The sequence below is a fragment of the Sturnus vulgaris genome, chromosome 3 (genome assembly GCF_052056855.1).
Source record: "Sturnus vulgaris isolate bStuVul1 chromosome 3, bStuVul1.hap1, whole genome shotgun sequence".
Classification (NCBI taxonomy): Eukaryota; Metazoa; Chordata; class Aves; order Passeriformes; family Sturnidae; genus Sturnus; species Sturnus vulgaris.
The window spans coordinates 41295905-41321026 of record NC_142245.1 but is presented as its reverse complement, the minus strand read 5'-3'; the positions used below and the strand labels follow the sequence as shown (position 1 = coordinate 41321026).

General features: G+C 38.7%; 1 protein-coding gene across 2 annotated transcripts in view; it reads left to right on the top strand.

Moving 5' to 3' along the window:
• Window positions 1-25122, top strand: part of RPS6KA2 (ribosomal protein S6 kinase A2) — a 262329-nt gene that overhangs the window by 26287 nt on the left and 210920 nt on the right. Inside the window, exon 1 of one of the 2 annotated variants that reach the window (XM_088161422.1) lies at window positions 6885-7035. The exons of the other annotated variant lie outside the window; for it this stretch is intronic. Coding sequence (XP_088017548.1) covers window positions 6988-7035 — 48 coding nt within the window. The 5' untranslated portion in view covers window positions 6885-6987. Of the gene's footprint in view, window positions 1-6884; window positions 7036-25122 lie in introns of those variants that run through there. 2 annotated transcript variants of the gene reach the window in all.

Below are 25122 nucleotides of genomic sequence, written 5' to 3'. Positions count from 1 at the left end.
GAATGATTGTGTTTTTATTAAAATTAAGTAAACTTAAAAAAAAAAACAAGTGGAATCCTATACCTAAGTGAAAGAAATGGAAATACCCAAAGTCCAACTTCTTTTGCAAATTGGGTTCTCTTTTTCCAGGCAATCCTAGCAGTGGGCTGCCACAATAAAAGCAGTGGCTCAGATGTCAAGTATGTGGTGCTGGAAGTGCAAGTCCAAAAAATTCAGTCCTTGCTCACAAATGTTGTCAGAGAAAATTTTCTGTGATCAGAGCTTGAGTGTACAGTGTTATGTCTCCTTTGACATATTACCTGGTAGCATATTTTCTGATCATCATAATGGTAGTGTTTCTTGTTTGCCTGGTGAAAGTGCCAGATTTAACCTTTTTGTTGCTGTAAAGTTAGCTCTGCATGTAAGATTATAATGGAAATTAACTATCAGGGTTCCCCAAATTGTCATTTAAGTGTCATCTGTAGACAAAAATAATGCTTTAAATTGCTCTTGAGGTTGCTGAATTACAGTCTCCATTGTTTGTCAAAGAAACCTCTACCTGGAGAGAGATTATATTATGCTAATAGTGATATTAAAAAAAAAAAAAAAAGACAAAGGTAGGAGTCAAAATGAAACCAAATCACCTCTCACCAAACCCACCAAAAACCTGTTTGCCAAGAAACCATTGTGTCCTTTGCATGTTCCCAGTGCTAAGAGCTGTTCTGCTGACTGGGGTGTGGTACTTAGCTGATAGACACGGTGCATCACAGGCTTGATAAGAATGCAGTTGCAGAGCCACAGGATGTGTGGTACTTCAGAGCTGGGTCATCAGGAGAGCAGAGCTCCTCAAGGGTACAGCTGAGCTTTAAATCTGGCAGAGCTCCTCAGTGACCTGCATGCAGCCTCCTCTGGAATATTCAGCTGTTCATTTTGCTGCCTGTGTGGCAACTGGACCTTTGCTATGGACTCCTCATTGTGGGTGAGGAGTGAAACTGCTCTAAAATGTCAGCTGCTTCCTTGATGCTCTTCCTATATGTGAGAAGATGTAACTTGTTTCTGTTCAGAGGCAATTTTTTAAATGTCAGGGTCCTAAGTGCAAGTATTTCCAATCTTTGTACTTCTCAGAAATTAAATTCCTTTGAAAGCTTGATAGGCATGGAATCTTATCCATGAGTGGCTTCTCTGAGGGTCCTTCTCTGAGATGTCCCATGATTCACACTGGACCTTTACAAAGAAGTCCTGGCTTCAATTTCAGGTTGAAATTATCAAGACTGAGCTCTCACAGCATGGCTGTTAGTGTTGTGCTGCCTAAATCATGCTAGAGCTTCCTGAGCTGTGCTATGATCACACATTTTGATACATTTCCTTGACTCAGGCATATCTGAAAGTGTAGACCTTCATTTAAAGGAACGAGTCTCTGACAATTCTAAGAAAGGGTTCTGTCATGCATTTATTAACAGAATTTATTAGGGGCACTGGATTAGGTTTCCAAATGTAAGTAATTTCAACTTTGTACTGTGCAACAAACCTTACCTTGTCAGTAGAGGTATTTGATCACTACTGAACATTTAGTGGCATTTATGAGTGGAGAGCAAATTACTGCATTAGAATATACTGGAAATAGTCAGAACTTGTAATTTCCTCCCTTTGTTTTCACTGATCAACACAGTAGAAACCAGAGTAAAAAGGGTTCTGGGAATCACCTTATGATCATCTTTGAAAGCATGTGTGGCTTTGGTAATCAGGTAAACTGCATGTGAAGAAGCCTGGTGTCAAGGACTTTTTTGCAACCTACAGACTTTTACTGTCTGGATGCTCTGTTCACAACTTCCATCCCTTTCTTCTGCCTGCAGCAAGGGGTGTTTTTAGTAGAGTATATGAGTAGTGGCCAGAGAGCTGCCTGTTTATGCACATAGCTATTTTCCCCTGCTAGGCTCCTTAACCCTGTTATTCCCTTCCCTTATTCTCACCAATGCTGAGGTGCCCCCATCTCTTGTTCCTAACTTGAGCATAGGTCTTGACTATAATAGAAATAAGGGAGGGCTATCTCATATTTTAACTAATGTGAATTCTTTCTAACCAGATGCACAGTGTAGAGTCTGAAATAACTTGAACTTAGTTCAATACAGATCAAAATTGCACCTTTTGAGGGTAACCTGATTTTTTTGTCTGTTGGGGAAGGGAAAGAAAGAGTATGGATTATTGTGAGTGTGTCAAATATCCCCCTCCACAAAAACATCTCTTGGCTCTTGGGAAGATTTATAAAAGACTAAGCCAAATTTTAATAGCTGCTGTGTACTGATGTTGCTTAAAAAGGTGTTTTAATAAAATGAACTTGAAGTTGGCTTGCATTTATAATAAAGGTTTAGAGAAAATACATGAAGCTAGCTGTTTTACCCTCATAGAAGCTTAACAAAGAAAGGAAAATCTTTATTGAACACTGATCACAGTATCCAAATTCACAGCAGAACTTGAAATGAATCCCTTAAAAACCTTGGCCATAAATCTCCTTAAGCTTTGTGAGGAAATAAAATGTGCATCTTTTCTTAAAAGTTGGTCTCCTTTCCCATTTATTTGCTTCTACGTCTAGATATTTCTCAACTGTAATGTAGTCATGTTTCTTTTTTTCTATTTTTAATTGCAGAGACTTGTTTGTTTGTTTTGGTATAAAGGTGATGCAGTCATTTCTTTCATTGAGAGCATCTCAAAGGGTAGCTCAAGGATTCTTAGGGCACCAAAGAGAAAAAGTAGGTCCTGTGGAGAAACAAATTCCTTGCTCTTATTGCAGTAGTCCTTGGTATCAGTGCTCCAGCCAACTGCCTTTGTGTTGGGTGTTTGGGAAGGTGTGAGGTGAGAGTTGTTTTAAAGGCTTGAGCAGGATCTGCCAAGGCAGTGATATTTGCTAGTTGGAACAAGAGGGGAAAATGAGGTTCTCTTACTGCTACCTGAAGTAGGCACTTCCAAGCCTAAACTGCTGTGGATTTTGGCACCAGTTATTTTCAAAAAGGAGTAGAGCTCTGTTTTCCAAGGTCAGTGCTGCCCAGACCAGAGCACTGTGGTCTGCTTCCTTGTTTATCCCTCAGGGTGGCTCTTGAAGAGAAGGGCTTGGTATATCAGGACAGAAGAGAAGATGATACAATCATACCTTTAGGCTTTTGAGGAGTGGAAGGAGAAAGAAAAAAGTTTTTCTGTAATCCAAATTTTGTGATCAAATATGCTTAATTATTTTTAGGTAGGTTTGGGGAAAGGAAAGCATTAAAACAGGTAATCATATTGGAATCTTTCTTGATCTAAGTTACCAATGATCTGTAAGAGAGCTGGAGCAGTCATTTACTCTGCAGCCCTAAGAAGCTTAAACAGATTTGTGTTAGCTAGGTGTCTGGAGAAATCCTTTCAGCAACAAAAAGGAAAAAATTCACTTCTCTATGTAATGACTTAAAATAATTGAGGGGGAAAAGCTGACAAAAATGTCAGTTCTGATTTTTGAGTGTGCAGACACTAACTAGTATTAAACAATTCTCCTGGTGTTTTTAAGTCTGTGAATTTGTAAATCAAAACAGGAGGTAAAATGGAAACCTGTCAGCTACAGGACTAACATTTGGTTATAATTGCTGATAAAATCACTTTTTTTCAAATTGTGCTTGTTTTTTTTAACCATGTGTGTTAAAGCAGGGAGGTATTTGATCTTTTCAGATTTGAGTTACTAAGGAAAGATAACTTCAGTGGGTGTAGAAAAGAGTATCTAATACCACCTACATTTGTATGGAACTCTCTAATATTGGTTCCAATCAAGAGTAACACTGTATTGAAAGAAAAATCTTGAGGTATATTATTTTTCTTTAATAGAAAATACTGTATATATGCTCTCTATGAAGATATAAATGTAGCCACAGGATGCTTTATTTTTTCAGTCTTCAGAATTTACTTATGGCTAGCTTCTCAGGGGATGCTAATGCCATCTTTCTAATATTAATAAGAATTAGTATTAGATGGGAGCAGGCCTGCTAAAGAACTGTGTAGTTCATAAACAAAAATAAATAAACAGCAACAACAATTTTAAAAAATGGTGTTCCTTCTCTTGGTTAGGTCAGAAAGATGAGGTGAGCATTCATCAATTAATGAAAATTATTTCATTTAAATTGCCCAAGCAAAGCCTGTGTAACATATAACAGTGCACTGACTTGAAAAGGGCAGATAGCTGTGTCTGGAAGCAAAGGTGTTTATGCACAGAGTTTGGACTACCTGTTTATATGTGAAATGTTGCTTTTAACTGGGAGGATTGGAATAAGCAGGGTCTGTATGTGTTACATCTGTTCACTGTCAGACTTAACAAAAAGCAATTATCTACCATAGTAACCATGACAGAATTCAGAATGTATTCTGACGTCCAGACATAGCATTATTTTTAGGTATTTATCTAAGGTGTGTCTTCAGTCCTCAGTGTTTTTCTTGATTTTAAAGAAACACTAAGCAACACAAACAAGAAGACCACAGCAATTTGGAATTACAGCTGAAAATCTACCTTTGACCTTTGCTGTAATACAGTTTTTTTTTTTTAACAAAACCTGGTTATGTATTAGAATGCATGGAAGTGTCCTTATGGTATTTTCAGACTGAATCTAACTGCTTAGCTTGAGCTAAACTTTTTAAAGAACTACATACATATAGACTCTGGGATGATTATTATTATCTCAAAGGAAGAAAATCTTGAATTTAAGATCTCTTCAAAGTATCTTTATTTGCTCTTGTAGAGAAAAGCCTTGCAACTTTTGCGGATGTGAATGCAGAAATGAAAATGCAGCCAAATTATTACAATAGTAAAAACGAAATTCTAAGTCAATGCTTTTTGGCTCTGGGTAATCTCCTCATCATAAGCTCAAATCCTGAGAAATTATGGAGATCCTAGTGATTTGGAATAAGAATTGTTAGTTTTAAAAGTAATATGCTTCTTGGTAATGCATACCCCAAAATCAAAGGTTATTTTAAACTTGAAAGGCTTCAGATTTCAAACCCAAACTTGCCCATTTGTTGTGGAAACTGTTGAGAAAGATACTATAGCTGCAATTAATGTTCCCACATGCATCCAGGTGGGTTTTGTGGTGTGTTCATCATCTCTTTTACCAGTATCTTGGATTCTTTTCCACCCTGCACAGTACACAGTGAGAATTTCCTAAGAAATGTTTTTCCTAACTTTTATTAAAATTGAACCCAAAGGCTTCAAGCATATAACACAGCAAAGAATTGCCCTCTGTCTTGCTTCTTGTGTTCCCCAGTTGTCAGTTTTGGAACAATTTCTTGAAATCAGATTTGGAATTATCTTCTCCATGTTGTTTTGATAGATATCCTCATGGTGTAGGATGCTTCTCAGAAAACTAGTCTGGAATTTTCCATCAGTTTGAATACCTGATATTCAGAATAATCTAAATACCAGGTCTACTGCTTATCTTCAGCAGTTGGTTTTTCACAGTAACTGTCCTGGGTCTCCCTCTTTCTCCTGACTGATATTTTGACATAGGTTGCAGTTCTGTGGCATTTTCAGTGTGCTGCCTGTCCAGCTGAATTTGGGGTGCATAGTTCTCAGGGTTTGGTTCTGCATTTTACTGCATCGTCATTTGCCTGTCGTGTTTGGCCAACCCTTAAACACAAACATCTGCAGCCAAGAGTGTGCTGAGCTCTCTTAACCTCCTTTTACCTTGGCTTGCCTCAGACCTTGCCACTTGCTGGAGGTTAAGCACGTCTTTTTAGGAGTGGATATTTGCAGGGACTTTTGTTAGGGCTTCTGGGACTTAAGCTCCTGAAGAATGAGCAGTGAGAGGGCAGAGGGACATTGTCCTTGTGGTAAGAAAATCATGCAAATAACAAAAAAATGATACAGATAGAGATGAACTATTAGAAATTTGCAGCTCGTGTGAAATATTTATAGTACAAAATCAGAAGATGGAGATTTGGGAGCAATTTAGTAATGTTTGGAAGAATTTCCTCTTATACATACGCTTCTGTGTATTCTTACACAGACTTGAGTCTTCAAACACTAATCAAGGAAGTAGCTTGATCATGGAATGATTTTTTTAAACTGATTAAACTAGCTGCTTCAGCATGTGCTTCATTCTTAAACATAGGGATTATCCTATTGGCATAACTGGGAGTGGACACAATGTTTGAGATCAGGTCACCATACAGCACTTGCTGTTTTAGGACAGCAGTGCCCCAGAAATGCTGCATTACTGGTGTGCTGCTGAGCCCTGTCCTTCCAAATCTGCAGCGGAGCTTTAGTTGCAAGTTCTCAAAGGGAAGGCAGCGATGCCCATGATTGCTGGTTCCTATGGTATTGAATTGAACTCGGCATTGGTGAGTTCTATAAATACCTCCATATGTATCTGTATATAACATCTTTGCCTGCAATCTGTGTGGAGTTTTTTCTAAAAACTACTCAGAGGAAATAAGTCTTCCCATTAATGATTTGAAGAGAGCATAAGTGACAGGCTCTTTCCTGTGCTTGGCTGAATCACACAATGTGCTTAATTAACAGGTGCACAGCGACAATCTGCACTCAGCAGGCAGTGCTGGGTCGTGTTCAGAGTCCTGGACACCGAGTTTCTTCTGTAGCATGGCATTTGAAAGGATCAGTGAGATATTGAGCGTCTCAGTGCCTCTTTCATCTTCTTGTAAATTCTTGCCTCTGTATAAGCACCTTTTTTAACTTTGCAGGGTTTATTTTAGGGAGCAATGCAGACCTCATACCTGTTCTTCCTCCTTATGCTGCCAACACAGCCAAAGTACTCAGCTGGAGCTGGAGTGTCTGTATTAGATCTTCCTTGTTTGAGTCAAAAATGAGATCCAGCCTAGCTCTTGCCTTTTAATCTGTTGCGGGGCTGGGCTGATGTTTGGTGACGCATTGGGCTAAGCTGACTGCAGCGAGTTAATAGAGAAGGCAAAAGGTGTCAAGCCCCTGCAGAATGGCTCAAGTACTTGCAATGCCTGACTTGTATGCTGGATGGTGAATAAAAGATGATAAAGCTGCCTCACAGAAAATTGCAGAAATTTTTCCTTAAAAAGGTAAAGTGCCTTTTTTTTTTTTTTTATTTGCTTTAGTGAGGTTGGTGACAAAGTTTGATAACTGCGTTGTCTTTGTGCTGTCAGCTTTGTGTTTTCTTTGTACTGAGATGCCTCGAACTGTTCTTTCAATGTAGTGTTATTCCTGGCTTGGGGTTTGGGATGCAATTAATATCCATCAAAAGCAGATCGGCAGCATGCTACAGGGGTCAGTTTGATTACAGATACAGTTTACAGGTTCTGTCTCCCTGTAGTATTATGCTGGATTTTAGCAGTTCTCCTGGATTCAGTGGCACTGAATATTCTAATCTGCCAAGCAATTTAGTGCTAAGTTTTTTGCAGTGTACTAAACAGAATGCTGCTCACCGACTGGTTTTCATTTAAAAAAGTTGGTATTAGAACATATGTGTATATGTTTTGTGTAGAATGTATATTTGCACTCTGTTTTCAAATATATTCACCGAAATCACTGGAGATATGGATACATCTGACAGAAAACTGAATACTTTCAGGTAGAACTCTATTTTAAAACTGGGTTTAATCTGGGTTTAAAACTATCCCTAGATCATATGTTTCTGTAAAGCACTTTACCTAGCTAGGTATTGAATGCTGTGGTAATGAGCTATCAGAAATACCGTTCTTTAATTTTAATGTCTGTGTTATCTGCATCCCGCGTTGGCAACATATAAGGATTTATCCCGTAGGTTGTGAAAACTTACTGGATTTTTTTTCCCCTCCCCCTCCTTCTTATCTTGGCTACACTTGCCCAGGGTTTATTAGTGGTTGATTAGAAGTGCAGTCTCTTTATTCTGTAGAGCATCTCAATTTTCATGCAGGGCATTTGCAGCTATAGTCAATTGGAATTTTGTATTTTCACCATGCTGTATAATTTAACATATGAGATTTCATACTGATACCTGCAATATGGTTATTCAAAATGAAATACTCAACTTGATTGTGTACTAATTAAAACAGTTTTAAAAGGGCACAAGAGAAGACAGTTGCATTTCAATGCAAGTTATATCTGACACACGGTTCACTGATTTTTGGCACATTCACAGATGCAGATGATTGGTTGTACCTTGTTCTCTGGAGGAAATTTCAGTATTTAAATGTTGATATCACTGTTGTGCTGTTGAACTATCCTTTTAGGGTTTCTTATTTTGACTGAGAATAATTTTGCCATTTGCTATTATATATGCCTTGATGCTGGCATATTTGATCACATGGTTGTAATCTCACTGGGATATATTAACAACAGGGGATTTTTTGTTATATTCTTGAATATAGGACTGAAAGCACCCAGTCAATTAAAGTGCAAGGGAGAAGACTTATGCTGGATTTTACTTTAATGTAGTTGCTAGAAATTTATTTAACTGAGATACTAGTCTGAAGTGACAAAGTGAAGGTGGGTACAACCAAGGTGGTGATGAATGTAAGTTAACATGAAATTAGCAGTAGTTTACTGGTAGTCTCAGTAGTCCTGTAGCAACTTGTTCTCAAAAAGACGTTTGTATGGAGCCACATAGCAGAAATAATGTAGTACTCATCTGTGTTGATGGTTCCTGGAATTTCTCTGGAGGTGGATGGAGTATTTTAAACAAACTGGTTTTATTTGTGATAATGTGCAAAAGAATTGTGGAAAATAGCTGTCATCCTTCCAAGAGTTATGTACAGGTTGAGTTTGGAGAGGTTTTTTCCTAGATGCTAAGAAAGGGAGGTACCACGGAACAAGTGGTCAGATCTGCCCTAAATTGTGTGCATACTTCACGCTCGAGTGAGTGCATGAATTTATTGTGACTGCGTCAGGTTTGTCTTATGCTGTCATTTGAATCAAAGGAATCAATAACCTGTGTCATCCTCGCTTGCCTGAATATACCATAGCTAGTTAGTAGATAGAATTTTGTTTCCCTTTCTATATAAGGAGTTTGTAAAGTTGTGGTTAAAAAAAGAAATCTCCAACTGAAAGATGAATTAGGTGAACTATGTATTTGTGTGGTGACTGGGAAGAACTTATGGATATTTTTTGAGGGGGATTTCTGGGATAAATATGGAGTTCAGATAATAATATTTTGATTTAATGTGGCCACTCTCACTGCAATATTTTCTTGAAACAAGTTTGGAAAAGGACCCATAGCTCCTTTCTTGCTTTTTGAATATAACATCTCTCTGATGGCTAGCCTACCTGAATATTGTTTAGATGTTGGTGCAATTAAGTAGCTGAAAGAACATGCTTTTAACTTTTACGTAATAAAGAATGCCCCAAATTGAAAAGTTTATTAATAAAGTAGATCAGATACTTTTTTTCTTGGAAAATATAAGATATCTACTGAAGAATGATATTGAATTTGATTACTGCAGTGAACATCTTCAGAGCTTACTCTTCAATATAATATACTGAAGCAACAATCAAAGACCTTATCAGATATTACTCAGCTTGCTGTTTGTGTAGGTTCCAGCAGCTCTTAGACAAGTGAATGATTGTTCTTGGTTACACAAGGGGCAGTTGCAGAGTTGAGTCTTCAGTGGCTGTGTTGAAAATATGACTTTGCCCTGGAGAGTGACTTGTTGGATTCTAGATACCCTGGTTTCTAGAATCCAAAATGACTGAAAAAGGACATGTTTTAAGCACCCAAAATCTTACAGTGGTTCCTAAGAGAATTTTTTTCAGGATGAGAAAAGATTAGTTGTTAAGACAACATTTAACAACTTTATTGCCTACTGAACCTTGAAAGAACAGTTGTCCTTCCAAAGAAAAGGCAGCTGCTTAAGATGTGAGAGTAAATTGTATATTACACTTTCATGTAAGCTTCTCTGTGCTGCTCAGTTTCTTCTGAAACTGTGCTGCTTCTTTCTTCTGTTTCTACATGAAACAATCATGTAAAGACAGAGGGGTGTTCCTCCTGTGGCACTTTAACATCGAATTAGTATGCTTTACAAAATTGGTATGCATAGACAGACAATACAGTATCACCGAAACTGTTTGATTTGAGGACTTGGTCTGAAAACTGTTGCTTGTAATAAAGTATAATTCAGTAACTGAGTCAGCATGAAAATAAAAACCTAGTGAAAAACGTTTTGAACAGCATTCTGACAGAGAAAAATAGCTTTTATTAAAAATGGGTAATTTAAAGTTGCACTGTTTAAGAACAAGTTGTAATGTCACCTAATAAGAGAGAAGCACTTAAGGAAAACAAATTAAGATTTCAGCTGATGCATTCTTTTACAGGGATCTTGTGCTGTAAATGCTGATTGCATGATTTATGGAAATGCATGTGTTCTTTATAGCATTAAAAAGGAGGATCTTTAATTTTTTTCAGCATTGTGAAAAACAATTTGGTAATGACTGCAGTATTGGCAGAATATTGCTCTGTTGTAGCTTGTGATAAATGCCTCTGCCTTTTCCTCATTGCCACCAATAGAAGTTTCTGTCCTTAAAGAATGTATGACTGAGTCACTGATGCAAAGGACAGCAGAATGAAAAGATATCTAGCACCAAAAGAATTGGACAGCACGAACCTGTTAAATGTCTTTCTGTACATTCTCACATGGGAGAATCATACACGTGGGCAAGGTATATTGTGATTTTTGTTTCTGATATTTGTTTGTATTTTATGTAAAATAATCTATTTCATACATGTCTATAAAACTGTTTTTCATATGCATGCTTATCTGTTGTGTTCTCAGGGATCTAGTCAGCCTGAGGGAACTGCTCTATCATGGTGGGGATGCCTGCCCAGCTTGGGTGGAGAGCTTGAACCCTTCCTAATGGAACGGCTTTCAAGGACTCTCCCCCATCCTGCACGGACACCACCTGTAATATTCAGTGTCACAGCTTCTGTCCTCAGTGTTGAGATTGTTCATTACAGGGTAAACTCTTGGGAATGTGGGGAATTCTAATGGTATTTAACTGACTCACATTACTATGTGACTCTTTCAGGGCCTGTGTGTGTTGAGGTAGTGAAATGTGCCTCATCTGGCAATTAGTCAGCTTCTGTCATGACTGGGACACAGTTAGAGAAAAAGGGGGAGATAATACTTTCCAAACATGTTGGAGAACATAGAAAGCAGGAGAATTAACTTGAGGAGTTGTTTCAAATGAGTGTGTGGAGTTTCCCTCATGCTTTGTTTTGTAAATAACCCACAAACAGGGGGTGTGTGTGTAGTGGGTTTCCTGTATCTGGGCCACAGAAAGGTACAGGTTGTCTCAGCTGGAGGCAGGGCCCTTGGCTCAGGCTGCAAGGACCTAAGTGTTTGAGTCACAGGGGCTGTGATTTGTGTATGAGGTTGGCACATCATGACCACTATTGATATTGCTTTGTCTTATGAGTACATGCTAATGAATCTTCATTTTACTACTATTAGGACTAAGATAGCCAAGCAAAATTACTTCTGGCAGTTGTAGGGATGCTTTTGAAGCCAGATATGGGAAAGGACTCATTTTGTCACACTCAGCTTACAATGCCTCAGACTGTTAAGCTGCCAAGAGCCGTTATAGTCTGGGGCCAGCAAGGCTGCTGGATGGGTTTTGAGGATGACACTCCTTGAGTATGAACATCTGGGGCTTGTCAATCTCCACATGGTGAAGGGAGAAGAACAGGTTGGAGCTGGGACACCAGGTCAGGGGCAGAGCTCTGGAGAAGCAGCCTTGGGTTGTTGCTGCAGCTGCTGGAGAACTTGAGAGATGAGATAATTAGGAGAGTGCTCCATTTGTCCCTTCTGCAAATGAAGCAAACTGCTGCCCTGTGATCCCTATCCTGCAAAATGCAGGAACATCTATCTGTCTCTCTGGGACTGTGGTATAGGCAGGATGGGGCAGGAGGGAAGAGTGTTTTGCCCCATATATTGTGTTTCTCTAGGCAACTGCATGCCTTGATTATGCCTAGAGATGACCCCAATGCTCTATTGTCTTCCAGATGGAAACTGGTGTTAAGGAATAACTGTAATCTTTTGAACATGCAGTATTAGCTGTAAATCCATAGATGTTTTTACAAGAAATCTTGCTGATACTTGTGCTCTAGAAAATATGTAGTTATTTAAAATTATCTAGGTCCTCGATTCCAGAACAGGTAATGGTCATGATAATTCTGAGCAAAAAATCACAGTATACACATAAATCACTGTCAAACTAACTCTTGAAGCATCTGTTTTATGAGGTGAGGAAAGAGGGAACAACTGGATATTATTTCTGGTTGGACTTTAAAAAGCAAAGTTGCAAGTAGGAGCAGTTTGGTTCTCTTACTGTTGGCATGAGACATTCATGGTCATTTAAAAAGACACGTCTAATTCACTGTCAGAAAACAAGTCTTGGGCATTTCTGTGTGGCACTGGTGGAAATTAATGCCCTATGAGTTTTTTGGTCCACATGTTTTTGTAGCACTGAAGGCAGAAAATGCACCTGTGTTTTGCTGGTAGTTTATTTTGATAAATTGCAGTAGAAACTTTCTGAAGTGTACAAGTCTCCTAAACCTAACAAGATACTAGCAAGAAAAGTGTGCTTTTGAATATGTTTTTCTTGTAGCTGAAGTACTTGTTCAGTTCTTGGTGTCAACACAGAATGAAGCAGGCTGCTCACAAAAGAAGAGGGAATTTTTATACAAGTCAAGGCAAAGAATTTTGAAAGGAAAGCAATAAAATTCTGAGTTTAGCATGTTTACAGTTGTGTATTATAATACATATATAGAACTAATATAAAGACAAATGATGTGTTAATATGGCCTTCAATCACATATAAACACTACACATGCTTTTGCATGTTACAGCCAAAAATTGTATATTTATATAAAAGGAATATTAAGATTGAATATAAATTACTTCTGAATTTAAGTAGTTTGATCACTTTCAAAATTACGATGGGAGCTAATCTTTATACTTCTATTCTGTCCTTTCCTCGTGGAACAGGACCTGTACATGTTTCTGCCCTTTGTACTCATCTCAGTGTTCCAAAGGAATGTTTTATCCTGAGGGAAGTGAGGAATGGTTTGGTTCTGACCTAAGCAATATAGGTATTTTTCTTCTCATCTTATTCTCAGAAATAGCTGAACTAGTTAAGCCTGAAAGTTTGCAAAAAGAATTTAGCCTGAGGCAAGCTTCTGGCATGGAAAACTTCAGTCTAAATAGACTTGAGTTGGTAGAAATAGAAGAAACTGAAGCATAATTCTTTGATAGAAGTGCGTCAGTAAATTCAAGAGGAGGTGGTGCTTGTGGAGGGTTCTGGGAGCCACAACACGAGGGAGAACACAATCCAGCTCTTGAGCACTGCCTTTACCCTTTCGTCCTCCCCCAAGCTGCATGTCTTGAGCAAAGCCATGCCCAAATCTGTGAGCACAGCTCGGAAATATCTACTTACACATACCACTGGTATGCCAGTGAGACAACTCCTGTGGTCCATCAGTTATGTAACTGGATTAAAAATTAAAATCAAGCCTAGTTGAGAACCTGTTGGTGATGAATGTGCAACCTGGGTGGAGTTGTGTTGGCATGTCATTTGCTGCACATGATATAGCAATTGTTTCAGGGCCTAGAAACAATAGTGGACACAGACAAGAACAGTACGTGGGCAAGAAACTTTTTATTCTGGGACTTGAGGTAGAGGGAAAATGGGTTGTTTTTAAATTGGCACACTGGCCCTAAAGAGGGGTTTAGATGGAATAGCAGTATTTATATTCAACAGATTGAGAAATAATATGAAAAACTCCCTTGATTTCTGATATGAATCAAGGAAGTGAAATGTTACCTATATTTTCCAAGTCCAAAGGCTGGATGGGGCTGATCCATGGTTCTTTAATGATCATTTACTGGAGGCTTCATTCTTCCTCCTCTTAAAAATAAAAACCAAAACAAAACAAAAAACGAACAGAAAAAAATGAAACAAAACCAACCCTAAAACATGACTGTGATACAGGAGGAGCTGTGGAAATGTCAGCAAATTTCCATCTCCTAGATGTACCTGTTGACCTCCTATAAAATTGCTTATGTGGAGCCTAACACTCTGTTAATATTTCAATAAGCTTGTGATCCAGTGAGACGAACCTTGGAAGTGCTTTCAAAGACAAATGTACCCTTTTGGCCAAGGGTAAAGCCTGGAGATGCTAGATGCCTCTGGGTGATCTCTGTACTCAGCCTGCCACAGCTGCTCTGTGTTCCTTGCATTGCAGCAAGGCTTGGGCTGTATTGCCAGCCTGTTTTCTGCCTTGCTGTGCTCCACTGGGCACCTCTCCTGGCCATGACACACTATTGCCTCCCCTGGGAGTGCTGGGAGAGATTCTGGGACGAGCAGGACCTTGATGCATGCAGGTGAAGGAGTGCTCTCCATGGACAGAGGGTGAAGGACTGCTTCATCTGTCTCCTAAAGCTTACATTTCACCAACAGATTCTCATTTTGATAGGACTAGGAAGGCTGTGGAAAAGGGTCTGACTGAGGAATCTGGCTGGAGCTCCAAGATGGGAAGGGCCGATGGGCTGAAGAACAGAATGGGGATTGTGACATTGATCTTTGTAAAATGTGAATTTCCTGGCTATTGCTAGCCTAATACGTCTACTAAGTATGTCTTGTAAATTGACTCTTTTAAAGAATTGGTAGATAAAGAGACATTACTTGAAACACTGCTTGAAGACTAAATTCAAGAAAATCAACAAAAGACAATTATGTGTAGTGTCACACACTTACATACATCAAATTTTGCCTCACATAAATGTATATCAGAATAATATGATATGTTACCCTCCAAATCCTTCCTGCACAGCAGTGGCATTCTCCCCTGGAGCACAGAATTATAGTAATATCCTTAAAGAGTATTTTCTAGAACTACTGCCTGAAGGCTTGCTGCTGAATGTGCAGAAAATGTTGACTTCTCTTACATGAAGCTTTCTAGTATTGTGCAGATTTTTGAGCTGTACAGCAACATCTTGCAATCTGCAGTCAAAAGTTAAAATTTGAGTGGAGGTGTACAGTATATCATAGCTTCTTCTCCTCCTTGTTTCCTTGCATGTTTCTCTCTCCTTTATCAATATACTTGTCATTGTGCATTTTAAGAGACTTAAAGCGATTGTATGACTAATTCACCGTTAGTTCAGGAAAGTTTTCTCTGAAATACCTTTTTGTTTTGGCTGGAGGCAAACACGGGTGCTTTGAGTTCCACGTTCTTCCCACTGGGATTTGGGAAATACGTCAGGGCTTCAAACATATCCCTGTACCTCGTGTGTTGAGGCAAATGCTAGAGCAGTGTAAACCCTTTTAATAAAATTTCTTCTGAGTTTCAGAAAGAAGCTCCCTGTGTGGTGACTCCTCGTTGCACTCTGCTGCCTGATGCCCAAGCCGAGGAACACTGAGTAGTTAACGTTTACTGCAAAGATATATAAAGATGAAGGTGTATTTGTTCTTGAAAGTGAAATTAATGTTGTTTTTACTGCTATGAATATGCTTTGAATCTCAAGTAAGAGAAATGTGCAAGAGATGAGGAATTGGTAGTCTGACAAGTGCTACTGCCTCTGTCTGCTCAGCTACCCAGTAGGGTGAAATACCTCTGAGTATGTGGTGGGCTGTAATTGCCTTCTGAAAGGCTCTTCCACATAGCTATGTAATATCAGATGAAAGCACAGAATTTAGCAAAGTATTGCATAAGAACTGTTCTTCTCCCCAATATATTTGATTTTGGTGCATTAGGAAAATGTGATATCTTGGTGCATGTGATATGGTGCCATTGTCAAGTGCCCCAGTACTGTAGTCACTGGGTGTGTCTCTGGAAAATGGCTGACATACTTTGATACTAAGTTGATTATTTTTGAATGTTTTTGAGAGTAGATATATGGCTTTCTGTGAAGATAAGCCCTTTTTGGTTTGTTTCTGTTAATGACTATTAATTATGGTTATGCTCGGATCAGCTACTGCAGTTTGTAGAAGATTCTGAGATCCATTCACAGCAGAAATGCATAGCTGGTACCTTTTGCCTGCAGTGTGTTGGGCATAATTCTGCACCTCTCATAGCACTTTCAAAACAGCCCTGTGCCATAAAGGGCTGTTCCTCTCTGCAGCTTCCATAGATACCAAGGCCAGAAATAAAAGCATTCCTTATGCTTTTAAGCACTGATCTTCTATAGCTTGGCTGAGCACTATACACGCCCTAACTTCTGATGTACCCCTAAATTCTTTTGTTGCTGCTTCTTTCTGTATGCTGTCCATTTCCAAAACATTTCACTGAGAATTTGTGAGGACTTGGTTGTGATGAAGAGGCATTTGCAAGGAGCATGGTGAAGCAGCAGAATTTGACATCAGGACTTGCACAGGCTTGGTGTTCAAGAACTGGACTCAGGCTGGAGTAATCGCTGTATTCCATGGGGCTTCTGTGTTGGCCATGAAAATATGACATAAGAGTGGAACTTGTTTGCAGAGAATAGCTCAGTAGCTTTTCTGGGGACAAAGTCAGTATGAAATAATTGAGGTACTTTCCTCCTTCTTATTCTGGTGGAGTTTTTTTTCCCTGTAGCCTGTTATCTGAGCTTAATGTGTATTCTGCATTTGTATTGCCTTTCAGAACAGCAAAATATATTATGGCTTGCAGACTCTTAGTGGAAAAGTCATGTTCAAATGACTAAGAAATCTACAGCCCTGGAGGAGAAGTCTGAGGCAGAAAGTAATGTTTGTATGAAAGATACTTGAAATAAAGAAACTCTTCTCCAAAGCTGTAACTTTGAAGGAATTGGAGATGTTTTTGGTTCAGGGGGTGCACATTTCTGCATAAGGTCTGGCAGCACTGTTCAAAGAGTTGGCATTAGTCAGTTCTTATTTTCTGCACAGGTAGTATGCTAGATTTTGTTTTAAATAGGCCTTGTGATGATAAATAGCACTTTCTTGTTCTGAAAATCAAAGCATTCCCCCAAATGACTTTATGATCAGTGGCTCCAAAGAGGTACTTTTCTCTGCATGGAAATTTGTCAGGGAATGTACCTGCAAGTCCTTTGTGCACTGTTGTCATTCAAGTTATTTACCCTTTGTTAAACTGCAAAGCTCATAGTGTGTTTTAGAGAAGAGAAGGAATTAGCAGCTTCAGAAACAATTCATGATTACCTTGTTTGAGCAAGTTTTCTTCACAGATCTTCAGTTTCCTTTACAAGTGTCTTCAATAGTAGTTAGTAATGCGATTTTGATTGGTTTTTTTAAATTTTTTTAATCCTCTTAAACTTATTGCTCTATTTCTTGGCTGGCTTTTTGACATTTTTTTTCCAACGCTTTGGTCTATTATACTTCATATGTTTCTTTATCTCGATCTTCTTTAGCACATGTTCTTCAGCTTTAGAAAGCAATAAACTTTTAATAGCATAGTTCAGTGGAGTGAACTTACATTATTGCCAGGACAGTAGAAATGGTCTCAGTTGTCCTTGAGCCCTTTTACTTGCTCTGCCTCCTCTGATTAACTTTATTTTTAACTTCAGGATTGCAGTATCTGTGCTAATTCAATGGTGGTTGTAAATGAGTTTTATCGCACAAAACCTTCAGAGCCACAATATTCCACTTGTCACTGGCTATGACTTAACAACCCAGATCCTTCCTGTTCCTTTTATTGGCTTGCCAGAAAGTCCTTCAGGAGTTTGTTGGTACTTGATAGAACATATGTGATCATTCCAATACTTTGCACTTTGTGTGTTGCACCTGAGTAGACTTTTCAAGCCACAGAATTATGCTAATGGAGGCTTCAACTTTTTTTTCCTATTCTTAATGATAGCATTTTTTTAGCTATCTCTTTGACTATACCTGGTTCTGTACATCCACTAGAAAGGAACCAGAATTTGTACCTTGATCTCTACTGATCTTTACAGGACTTGTTGAATAAAGTGGGGCAGACTGGGGAAGGAAGAAAAGTAACTTCAACAGCTGCATGATGTTCAGGCATAATAATTTTGCTCATATGCACTTAAAATTTGAGTATTCATAGAACTAGATGTAAGCTAAATAAAGTGTGAACAAAAACAATGTCAGGATACAGAAATTCAAGAATCAATCCTGAAGGCATTTTATCTATTATATAGAAAATAATTTAAACACTACTTGTAGTTATGGTGCAGCTGAATGGCTACTTGCAGAGAATTATCATCCAGTACAACTCCTGTTAAAGTTCTTAACAGTAACTATGTCTGGTCATGATAGTTTGCAGCATGCCTGAAGGCTCAGGGCCTTAAATACCATTGGTGTCTGTGAGCTCCCTCAAACTTGGAAATGTACAAACAGTAGAGTAATTGCCAGTCTTGCAATAAAACAATGTTAAGTTGACCTTATATTTGTTTATTTGCTTTTCTAAATAATATTTTTGGAAACCCAAAAGAGGCAAGAATCAGGATAGTGAGCTGCAAGTGAGAATATTTCGGTGTCATTGCTAGCTTTGTTCTGTTATATTTTGATATATTTTTGAATCCTCGGCCACAACCTCCTTAACTTTTAGCTGGTGGTTGTGCTTTTATGAAATGAAAGTTATGGAGAAAACTGTTAAAGAAGAGTTCTTATTGTTTTGAAGAGTTCCCCTACTTCTCAGCTTACTTTTTCAGGTATTTTCTCCAGCTAAAATTTGGGAATGCAATGTAAAGCAGCATCCTCCAACATGCATTCCATATCAGGTCCTCTGAATGTTTTAGGTTCAGTCTTGCACGTTGCAGTTGCTCAAGGGTTACTCTTTTGATGTGCAGCAAACAGATTTTGTAAGATTGTTGTTTTGCCAAAATGTTTCTATCTATCTAAGTCCAAGCAACTTTCTCCTGCAATCATTCAGTACTGGAACCTTCCTACAAAGACAGGTAAAACTTGACTCCTTTTTGCTTAACACATAGACTATTTTGGAAAACTTGTTTCTCTGACTTTGAGGAAACATCACTCCCAGAATGAATCTAAGGCACCTCAAACTACCAATGTTTTCACTTATTTCTTCTTAAGGAAAAGCTAGTGGCTGAGCATGGAGATTTTTATGTCAACTCCATTGTACCTTCTCCTTGGATTACACCCAAGGAAAACTGTTCTGAGACATGGAACTCTTTTCTGCACCTAAATGAGTCTTCAGCTTCCTCCTTTGTGGAATATTCAAGTTGTTTCTTGTCCTCTGGCATAATCCCTGAATTCTTTGCATTGATTTTCCATTTGTTTTGTCTGTATCCAGGATTCAGTATTGTTGCTAACAGCAAAGCACACACGCTGTGCACCTTCTGCTGCAAGCACAAGTCATCCTTCCTGTTATTAGCTGTTTCATATTCTGAATGCCACTCAGGCCAACTCAATTTTTCTTACTCTTTTGCCACTGTGATCTGCCTTTGCCTTTTTGCTTTAATTAAGGTGGTCTTCCAGTTAATCAAGGCATCCCCTTGAATATGGGTATCACGCATCTGCAGCAAGTATAATCCATATGTGTTTTTACACAGGCAGCTGCATTTTTTCCTTGCCATACTGGGACCAGTAGAAACTGACGTGTTTCACCTTTTTTGTAGTTTTCCAGAGTGATGCAGTGTCCTCTTTCAGCAGTTATTGCTGACCTTCAGAAATTACAGTTAAAAGGGTGAAACATGCACGTATCCAGTTTTCAAACTCTCAGGAAGTAAAAGCAGCAATCTTGGCAGAAATCTCTTCTCAATAACTTCTGGTGATACTATATAAAGGAAGGTATGAGTCATGCCATGAAGGTAGATTCCTGTACATTTCCATGCAGGCATAATTTGGGTTTTTTCTCACCTGTCTTAAGCTTGATGCAGGCTACCAAACTGTGTGAGTCTTAGAGGGAATATAAGCATATATACCACGTTTTCTAGAGAGTAATGAATCTATACTTTAGTTGTGTAGGTATAGAGATAACTTACCTATTTCTTACTAGCAGTTGTGTCATCTCAGCACTGCCTAATTTAATCTAAAAAGTAAGTCTGAGCTATATCTTCATTTACAGTTCCCTGATGGGTATTATTTGCATTTAATCTCTAACTGATCTCCTGCACCAAGCAGAGTAATGTTCTATAAAAAACGTTAGAAATTATTGACACTGCATTTGGAACTTTGCATATAAACTAGGATTTTGTATTTTCTAACTTTCTGGCTTTTCAGTACTGTATGCCATATTTGCAAGACGGTATTAGTTTCCAAAAGACACTGGTAGAAGAGAGGAATGATAAGATGTGGCTGTGAGATCAACCTTGGAGCTCCAGTGATGCTCTGTAGAGAAGTTATGGGATTGGTCCTTGGCACAGGTGCCCACGGTGGGTGCCTTAGGAAGATCTGTCAGACAAACAGACCCTAGAGGGCAAAGCTGGGGGATGGATGGTGTGAAACAAATACAAGATTGTTGTTTTACTAGCTCTAATCCAGGATGCACCATTCCTGACTTGAATTGTGAAGGTAGTTAGCTAAGATTTGAAGCACAGACCATGTATTTTTGGTTTGAAGTCAGGGATGTTATTTAATCTTTGAAACATAAAGGGAAATAGGAAGTGTTGAAGGAAAAGCAAATCTTAGTATTTCTTTAATAGCCATCCAATAAGATAGTAAGTCTTAAAATGGACTGGCAGTACTTTACTGCATTACACTACTAGAATCCAATAGATGAAGAGTTATCAGTGAACTACAATACTTGCCTCTAGCTTGAACTGTAGTAAGCTTTCTCTTCTTTTACCATAAATTTTTTATGTTGCAGTCTCTTGCTTTGCTCTCAGATCTCAGGATACAAGTATTCCTCAGCTCTGCTTTCAGAGAAGTAAACTAGTAGGCACCATACAATTGCACAAGATGATTTTTCCTCTCCCCTATTCTGACTGTGGTAGTCAAGTAACAAAGGAAATGTGTATGGACTTTATTGTGGCTTTTTACTTACATCTTTGTTTAGAATTTCGACTTGCCTTGTCTGTTTTTTCTGTGCTAGATTATTTATTCCCCTCTCCATTATGCTGCACTTCTAAAAGTCTGCCACACAAAAAACCCTTACAGACATGTTAATGCATCTTTCCTAAGTGAAAGCTCCTCTACTGCTCTTAGTCCTTTGCTTGATTTTGTTTGAAATGAGATTCTACAAGCCAGGAGACAGACCTGTATAAAAAAAAATATTCTGTATGAAAGTTCTCATCCCAAATTGGTTTAAAATTGTTTTATGTCCTCCGTATTATAGATATAGAAATATATTTGTGAGTCACTGAAGCAACCAAAATGGGAAATGAACTTAGATTTTCAAAATAAAGCTCTTGCATGAGGTTACTCAATTGATGGAGCTCTTAGGCATTAGCTGCAAGGTGTTGGTACTGTATTACTGTGGAAGGCTGAATGCAGCAAGCAAATAGTTCTGCTTCTTTATGACTGCATGTTTATAGGATCTTGTTCCCTTTTATTCTCCCTTCTTAATATTCATATTGATTTTCTCCTTCCTCAAGGGTAAAAGAGAGCCCTGTTGAAAAAAGAAAACCCAGAAAATGGTCTTCCTAGCTGCTTGCTCAAATATAAACACTTTAAGTCTGGAAAATAAAGGTACATTTACATAGGTCATGAAATGACCAAGGCAACTGCTACAGATACTGTACAGACACTAACTTCCTTAAGCGTTTTATCAAAAAAGAAAAGGAATACATATTTAAATTTTATCTCAAGGGGATTGTTTCTGGAGTCTGAATTCTGAAAGTCAGAGAGATGTTGCAGCCATGTGTGCCCTTTTTCTTTTGTTGCCTCCTCCTCAAAGAGCAACTCCTTAACATGGGAAGGCATTGACTCTATCTCATTTCAGACTCTGGTGGTAGACAAAGTCATCTTAATGCAAGACTAATAACTATTGTAAGCAGAAAGGAACATGACTAGAAAGTCTAAAAATAATTTTTTGCTTCTTCTTGTAGGGAATAGCAACTGTTTTTGTTTAACAAAAAACAATTGAAGGTACAGGGCTGTGTAGGGTAAAATGAGCTATTCATGAAGGCATTAAAAAAGTACAAGTGCATATCAGTTTGAAGAGCTGGGAAATGGCATGGCCTTGTGTACCTATTGTACTATGTATGTATTCATAAGCAAAACTGAGTATGTTTATTTTATGCTGAAGATTCAACCTCTAGTATTGATTTGCATTAATTATCTTGCAGGATGGAGTTGTAAACATCTTCATTTGTTTGGGAAAGAAGTAGCAACTCAGGTGCACTGCAGGGACAACAGGTAGTTATGAAAGCAACTTTCCTTCCATAGATGAATATGTGCAGCAGTGATGGAGGGGTACAGCAGAACAAACAACATCCCCTCTTCTTCCTGCAAATACCCAATGAACAAAAACAACAACAACAAAATTCACAAACAAAAAAGCAAACAACCTCCCCCCACCCAAAACCAAAACAATAAAAAAAGCCCCAAAACCTCAAAGCCAAAAAATGACTTAATGAAATTTGGAAGCTCCTTTATTTTCCCTGGAAGTAAAATGATTTTTCTCATGCCTTATATTGTGTCAGAAGGTATCACTTCAATATTTCAGCTTTTGGGGTAATAAGATTGCCTTATTCATTGAATGGCACAAAGCATCTGTAAAATAGCTGAAGATAGCTTTAAGAGACCTGTTGATTAAAAAGAAATTACAGAAGAAACAGTGATAAACCTAAGTAAGATGTTTTCTCTGTTTTGGTCTTGGCCTTTTTGTTTCATGTTGGAAGAGAAGGTTTAACTCTCCTCGCCTTCAGTGCTTTCTGGTTCATCACATTTAACTTTACATCAAAGTTTTTAAAAATGACATTTTCCTACTAAAAGCTAGAGCTATGGTGTCCCTCTTTGAGAAAGACAAATTCAGGTGCAGAAATCAATCTGCTTGATTCAAAGAGAGTCCTTCAGATGGTTGTGCAGTTGTATTTGCCCGCTTAAGTAAATCCAGGCTAACAAAACCTATGATTTTTCCCTAGCTCTGAAGCAGAATATTTACTGCCAATTTTCTCCTGCTGTTGAATGCTTTTGAAGAGGCAAATGGTCAACTGTTGCAGGTGATAAAGTTAGTTACCCAAGACTAGTGTGTGTCTTGATCCTCATGTGTAAATGTTCCATTGAAAACCTGATGACAATTGCAGCTGATGTTTGTCAAGTCTCTGTGTTGAAAATCTTCTAATTTAATCTTTGGTAAGTAGCAGTGGAAGAGGTGGCAATATGGGCACAAACAAAAAATGCATATTCCATCTGAATATGTGGGAAAACTTTACTCTGAGGGTGACAGAGCACTGGAACAGGTTTCCCAGATGTTGTGGTCTCTTCTTCTCTGGAAGTAGTCAAAACCTGCCTGGATGCCATACTCTGCAAGCGGCTCTGGGTGAACCTGCTTTAGCAGAGGGATTGGAATAGATAGTCTATTAGATGTCTAATAGATAGAGATCCCTTCCAACCCCAACCATTCTGTGATTCTGTAATATAGGACAGAGAGGCTAAGGCAAGGGAAACCAAACCTACATTATTACGGCTGTGCAGCTACTTAATGTAAAAGAAAGAGTCCTAACCTCTTTTCTTTGTCCTCCTGCCTGAGAAGTTGGTTCCTGAATTGAGTAACACTGGTCTATATTAATGGATCTAGAACAAAAAAAAACAACCTAGTTAAATTAGTAAAGCCTTTCCAGATTTCCTTTTTCAGTCTGCTAGGAAGAAATAGAAAGTGAAGTCCTTCCATTATTTCATGCTGAGAATTCAAACTTTAAAGTTTTCCTTTAATATTGGTCAAAATTCTGCATGATCATGATGATAGGGAAATAAAATGGGAAAACGTGTCAGAAAGTTGTTGAACATTGGTGTTTTCAGATAATCTTTTTTGCAGTAGAATATAGATTCAATGTTGTAATAAAATCTAAACTTATAGCTACCACGGAGAAAATTAGGAAGCACATTTATAGTCATAGTCCCTGAGGAAAACTTTACCCAGGCTCCTTTTTTGACTTGGCAGCAGTAGCCTGTCATGAGCATTTTACCAGCTCTCCTGTTAGACTCCAGCATTCTGGTTTCAGCTTCTGATCAAGGTAGATGGGGTTCTTGGATCTGAAGCAGAGTGCTGTTTCTGGTATGCTGGGGGAAAAGCCATCTCTTGTTAATTTTCATGTTAACATCTGATCCAACTGCCTATTCAATATCAGCAGTAATGAAGAGCAGTTGCTTGTTACGCTGTGTGTGCATGTGTGGGAATATCAAAGCTGCTCTGGGGCTTGGTGCTGATCTTTAGGAGAGAAGTTAAAGGAGCATAACAGATGTTCCCCTCCAACAGCTCCTGGGCTAGCAAGGCTACATTAGCAACCGGTCTCATGGACAGAAAAGGTGCAAAATGCAAACAGCCTGCTGAATAAATGATGCCCAACTCCTGGTTTTGTCCATTGTTTCCATGGCAGCATGGAGCACCATGGCCTCATGCAGCTGAGCCAGCTGATCTCCTCCTACCTGGCTAATGACTGTCTCTCATGCTTGCCAGGTGTAAAAGCAGAGGCCTCCCCTTTCGGGCTTGTTAGCAGCAGTGCTTCTCACAGAAACAGCTTCAGTCCATAGAAATTAGTTCATGGGCTGTTAGAGAGGAGGAATAGGAGAAGACAGTGAAAGCAAGGCAGAAAAGTCATCAGAGACACGGGTGGCTGACACTAAATATCCATTCAAAAAGACTTAAGAGGGGGAAGAAAATATGCAAAGGGAAAAGAACTCGGCAACAGTCTTCAGAGGACTGAGCTGGGAAAACAAGGCAGGGTGACTTAAGCAGGGATGGATGTCTGTTTTGGGGAAAATGAAAAGGAAGGTAGGAGGGAGCTTCTGTAAGCTGTTGTAAGGATCTGGCTCAGGGGGTGGCCATTTTTGTAGCCACCTGGGAGCTCTCCTTGCTCAGGGACATCTGAGCAGGCAGGATGTGAATGGAGAAGAGAAGCCAAAGCTTTTGCTTTACAAGCTCTCAACCTGCGTCACTGTATAAGGATCTATATAAGTATGTCTTTAATTATGAACTTGAGTTTGGAATCCTACAAGCTGATTTGAGAGCCAGTGTTTATGGTTGAGCAACTTTAATTTTCCTCTTACGTTCTCAATGAATGGCATATGAAGGCGGAAAGAAAAAAAGATGCTCTGTCCTATAACTCAAAGTAATGTTATAGATGTGGGAAGAATGCTTG